General features: G+C 38.5%; 1 protein-coding gene across 1 annotated transcript in view; it reads right to left on the bottom strand.

Moving 5' to 3' along the window:
- Positions 1-239: 239 nt before the first annotated feature.
- TRAT1 (T cell receptor associated transmembrane adaptor 1) overlaps positions 240-6,000 on the bottom strand; it is a 79,307-nt gene continuing 73,546 nt past the window's right edge. Inside the window, exon 6 of the mRNA XM_069070015.1 lies at positions 240-2,164. Within this exon, the coding sequence (XP_068926116.1) occupies positions 1,895-2,164 (270 nt within the window). The 3' untranslated portion in view covers positions 240-1,894. The remainder of the gene's footprint in view (positions 2,165-6,000) is intronic.

The following is a 6,000-nucleotide window of genomic DNA, read 5'->3' as shown; positions in this document are numbered from 1 at the left end:
CCTATAGTATTTCTAAGAGATGTCCATCTAGGCTCTATTAGAAGAAGGAAGCCTGTTTCCTCACTGGATGGCTTCCAGTGTGAGAAAGTTATTTATATTGAACTGAAATCTGTCTTCCACCAACTGGTCCTACTTCTGTCCCCTGGAGCAATCCAACAGAAGTAAACTCCCCTTTCCATTTAACAGCTGTATTTCACCTTAGTTTTTTTTTCCTAGCTCCTTCAATTTTCATTCTCATGTACTTTGGTTTCCCTAAAATGGTGAAGAAAAATTATGTTATTCCCACAAAGGTATAAACCCTAAGGACAGCATGTTCTTAAATCCTAGTTATAGGACCAAAAAGAAGCTAAGTGGCCTCTATATCCAAACCATTCCTTCAAAGTTATTTTTCTGTTGTTCAGTCATTTTTCAGTCAATTCTAACTCTTTGTCTCCCCATTTGGGTTTTTTTTTTTTGCAAAGATACTGAAGTGGCCATTTATTTCTTTTTTACAGATGAGGAAACTGAGGCAAAGAGGATTAAGTGACTTGCTCAGGGTCACATAGCTAGTAACTCTCTAAGGCCACATTTGAACTCAGAAAAATGAGTTTTCCTGCTCCAGGCCTAATACTCTATGAGTTATATACCTTCCTTAAAAGAAAACAAATGTCTTCCAAAACACTATCCTACTTTCCTTCCTTTATATTTCTCAAACTTTATATCACCCCAAACTTAAGCAGTGGGACATTTGGGGGGTAGGGGAGTAAAGCACCAGAGGAATGAAATGACTTGTCCAAGGTCACACAGCTATATGGTGGAACCAGAATTTAGGTGTCCTGTATATGGTTCCATTTCTACTATGCCATGCTGCTCTCTGAAATCCTGACGCATAAAACTACAAGAAAAGAAGGCAATTTCCCACTCTGTACTCTAACTTGATCAGAGTATTTTGTTTAGTTCTGTCTGCCACAGTTTTAAAAGGATGGTGATTAATAAGCCAGATAGCATGTAAAGGAGGTCAACAAAGATGGAGAAGGGCTTTATGCCTATGTCATATCAAAGTCAATTGAAGTAACTGGTGATATTTATCCTGGAGAAGAAAAATTAACTATTTAATGTTTAAGTATTTGAAGGCCTGCTATTTAGAAGAGGGATTGGACATGAACATGTTCTATTTGGTTCCAGAGAAGGGAGACAACCAGGAGTAATAGATGGGAATTACAGAGTCAAATTTAAGCTAGATATTAGGGAAAACTTCTAACAATTAGAGTGGCCCACAAGTGGAATGACTAGCTTGAGAAAGGGTGGTCCTTGTTCATCTTTAAGCAGAAACTGAATGACCACTCATCACGTATATTATAGCGGGCATTCCTTTCATGGAATGATTGAACTAAATGGCCACTGAAGTCCTTTCAACTCAAAATTGTGTGATTCTGTGATTCTATTAGAAGACAAAGAGCTCAAGTGCTGGGCAATGGTGGGTGAATCACCCTGATAAAAATGGAGAGGCATGATTGTTTTTTTCTCATCTTTCTTTAAATCTGCTTATGAGCATACTTTGGTTTCAAAAGAGTTGGTTTGGTTTTTTTTTCCCCAGATGAAAATGAATCATTAGTAGTTTGGTTTGGATAGAACATTTGGGTCACAGATTCAATTCAATGATCATGTTTAATGTGCATTTTCATTATTTTGTTTCTATAAGCAATATCTATCTATGTCATGTGTTTACACAGATTTTCTTTTAATTAATATCAGCCAAAGTAGCAAATTGGTGACTGAACCAGAGGTAAAATGAACTTCTAATAAACAGCTGGTCAACTCTCCTAAGTTATCCCCTTGCTTTAAAGTTATATCATGACATGATGTGGCTTTTGTTGTTGTGATTGTGGTTGTTGTTGCAAAAATCATTCATTCACTAAGCTGGGTCATAGTCTTGCATACATATCTGCTCTTTCTTTGCATGGATCAAACCAAATAGTCTAATGGGATCATCATGAATGTTTTCCTCCAACACATCTCTTTCTTCTCTGAAACTGGGGATCGAATTGTTTTTAGGTAGCCTAGTATTCACTGCATTTAATTTCTCATTTTCATCCTTGGGTGAAAAGCGAGCTTTTGGCCTTCTGCGTTTCCCTTTGAAACTGTGATCCAGTGAGGCATAGCACATCTGTGTGTCAGTCTCTGCCTGAAAGAGGAAGAAAAACATTAATGTTTCATTGTTTTCCATATCATTTTACTTAAATGGTTCTCACTAGTTTTTTTTTGTTTGTTTTGTTTTACACTTCGCCCCTATCAGATTGCTTTTTAGTGCTAAACTTTTCAAATAAGGGCAGAAAGGGGAAAAGAATGAGTCAAATTCTTTGGAACAGGGTACATACATCATGCCTTTTAGCAAGGGCGGAAGCCAATAGAACTCAACAGAGTATCAGCTCAATTATCATATCAGCTCACTGTATGACTTCTTCCCAAATCAAGAGTAAACCAGAAAAGGAAGGAATTTTATAAAAATTTCAGAATTGAGAGGATGATTTGGGAACTACAGAGAGATGTGATTTTATTCACTGATTCAACAAATACTTATTAAATACCTACTATGTATGAGGCATAATGCTAGATGCTGTGGGATGTATGAATATGACAAAGAAATGGACCTTGAATATATTATATATATATGCTTATATATATATATACATATATATATATATATGACATGTACATGTACAACCCTAATAAAAAACTACATACAAGTGCCATCACAATGTTAAGTATAACTCATCAAAAGGAGGAAATGGCTTTTGATCCACATGATTAGTGAAAGCAACTGGAATAAGGTCTCAAAGAATCTGGGTCGGTAGAAATGTGAAGAACAGCTTTCCAGGCATGGGAAATAGCCAGAGCAAAAGTCCAAAGTTGGGAAAGCACAAAGGTCAAGTCAGGAACAGCTAGTCTAGATAACCAGTAAGCAGTGTAGTGGGTGGGGTGCAGAGGACTGCACTCACACCTAGGACGACCTCAGTTTAAATCTTGCCCTGGATAATTACTGGCTGTGAGGAGAGAGAGATCACCAGTGGCAGAGCCAAGAGTTGTATACTGTTCTTACAGTAACAGAACCCATGATCTTTCCACTACACCAAAAGTGCCCCTGCCAAAAAAGAAGAGGACTAAAAAGAAAGCACCGTTGGTTTAGGCAGGTTTCAGGCCCATTGGTTACCTATTTGAATACTATTTCAGTCCAGTGGTGGGCGTAGAAGCCAGACTTTGGGGTTGAGGTTAGATTGGGTGATAAGAAAGTAGAGTAGGTGTACATCGCTGTTTTTTGAGAAGTTTGTGACAGACAAGAGAGTTAAGTGATGATAATTAGAGGGGGTCAAGGTGGAAGGGTATTTCTTTTAAGAAAGAGGTCTTTGAATCTTTACAAAGTTTAGGGAATAATTGGAGGGAGCAAAATACTGGGGGACAAGTCAGAAAAGATCAAGGGCACAAATAGAAGGGTTGAACTTAGAAAAGCAAAGGAACACCTCATAAGAGACAAAAGACAAAGAAAGCAGAATAAGTGAACAGTCCAAGCTAAAAAAAGAAGGAACACCATTCTGTGAGTAGAATAAAATAGCTCTAGTTAAGTAACTAGCAGAGGACTGAGAGATTAAATTTCTACCTTTCAACTGGAGATTTCAGAAATAAAATGGGGGGTGGAGCCAAGATGGAGGTGTAGAAGCAGGAAAACTCCATGTGCCCCCTCCATAACCACTTCAAACACCTATAAAAATGACTCTAAAAAACTTTGGGGCTACAGAACCCACAAAGTGACAGAGAGAAACAAACCTCCCACTGAAGACAGCCCAGGAGGCTGGCAGGAAGGGTCCATCACAGTGCTCTGGAAGCCAAGCCCAGCCCTGAGCCGGAGGTTTTAGCCTCAGGGCAGCCACAACCAGCCCTCACTAGTGGGACTTCAGGAGAGTGGATCACCAGCAGCTGTGGCAGTTTCCAGAATTATCAACCCATAAATGCCAAAGACAAAGTGAGAGGTCAGTGTGGATTTTGTGGGAACAGGGGGTCTGGGAGTGTGATCCAGCCTCTACCCTTGGAGGGAGAAGCAGCTGAGGTGCAGCAGCCACCACCACATGGCAGCTTCAGCTCCTGGCCTGTAGATTGTAGGGAGACCAAACAACCACTCTGAGGGGTAATTGCTCTTGCTTTAACCTGCTTGGATCTGGATTGCTGTCTAGAGTGGAGGTCCTGGGGTATGTGACCAGTATGCCAGAGTCAGTGGAAGTTTGAGAGAGGGTACCCAACTAATAGCTCCAGCAGCTGAGAAAACCTGAGCAATTTCAGACAAAGCTGTCCTCTCTGGAAGCAAAGTTCTACCGTGGCGAAAAGCTCAAAAGTCAAATAATTGAGTGGCAACATGAACTAGCAAAAGAAGCAAAGCAAGCACAGCACTCCAACTTTGGATTCTTTTTTAGGGGACAAAAAGGATCAAAACATGGAACAGGAAGAAGACAATGAAGTCAGAACTCCTGCACCAAAAGCTTTCAAGAAAAATATGAACTGATTACAGGCCATAGAGGAGCTTAAGAAGGATTTTGAAAACCAAATAAGAAAAGTGGAGGAAAAATTGGGAAGAGAAATGAGAATGATGCAAGAAAATCAGGAAAAGAGAGTCAAAAACCTGACTGAAGAAAATAACACCTTTAAAAATAAACTAACTCAAATGGCAAAAGAGGCTTAAAAAGGTAATGAGGAGAAGAATGCCTTAAAAAGCTGAATTTGCCAGATGGAAAAAGAATCTCAAAAGCTCACTGAAGAGAATCATTCCTTCAGAATTAGATTGGAGCAAATGGAAGCTAGTGACTTTATGAGAAATCAAGATATTATTAAACAGATCCAAACAAATGAAAAAATAAAAGGCAATGTGAAATATCTCATTGGAAAAACCACAGATCTGGAAAATAGATCCAGGAGAGATAATTTAAAAATTATTGGACTACCTGAAAGCCATGATCAAAGAACCTAGAAATCATCCTTCAAGAAATTCTCAAGGAAAAAATGCCCTGATGTTTTAGAACCAGAGGGCAAAATAGAGGTTGAAAGAATCCACTGATCACCTCTTGAAAAAGATCCCAAAAAGAAAACTCCTAGGAATATTATAGCCAGGTTCTGGGATTCCCAGATCAAGGAGAAAATATTACAAGCAGCCAAGAAGAAACAATTCGAATATTGTGGAAACACAATCAGGATAACACAGGATCTGGCAGCTTCTACACTGAGGAATCAAAGGCCTTGGAATATGATATTCTGGAGGTCAAAGGAGCTGGGATTAAAACCAAGAATCACCTACCCAGAAAAATTAAGTATCATGTTTCAGGGGAAAATATGGTCATTCAATGAAATAGAGAATTTTCAAGCATTCTTGATGAAAAAATCAGAGTTGAATAGAAAATTTGACATTCAGATACAAGAAGCAAGAGAAGTATGAGAAGGTAGACAGGGAAAAAAATCATAAGGAACCTATCAAAGTCAAACTATTTACATTCCTACATGGAAAAACAATAATTGTAACTTATGAAACTTTTGTCAGTATGAGATTAGTTGAAGGGAATACAAATGTGTGTGTGTGTGTGTGTGTATATATATGTATATGTATATATGTATGTATGTATATATGTATATATAGGAGGGTATATGGGCATATGAATACATATGTGAGTGTGTGCATATATGTGTACAGGTATACATAGATAGAGGGCACAGGACCAATTGAATAGGAAGAGATGATACCTAAAATGTGAAATTGAGAGGTGAGAGGAATATAATTAGAGGAGATGGGGAGAAACAGAATGGGGTAAATTATTTCATATAAAAAAAGGCAATGGAAAACCGTTACAATAGAGGGGAAGAACAGGTAGGCAAAAAGTAATCAGTCAACTTTACTCTCATTGAATTTGGCTTAGGGAGGGAATGACATACACACCAAATAAGATAGTTTGCCCTACAGGAGAGTAGTGGGGAAGGAGATAAGAG

The sequence above is a fragment of the Petaurus breviceps genome, unplaced genomic scaffold (genome assembly GCF_028583685.1).
Source record: "Petaurus breviceps papuanus isolate PSGF00001 unplaced genomic scaffold, PetGlider_PUasm1.0 90792, whole genome shotgun sequence".
NCBI classification, from domain to species: domain Eukaryota; kingdom Metazoa; phylum Chordata; class Mammalia; order Diprotodontia; family Petauridae; genus Petaurus; species Petaurus breviceps.
This window is presented reverse-complemented; position numbering and strand designations above follow the sequence as displayed.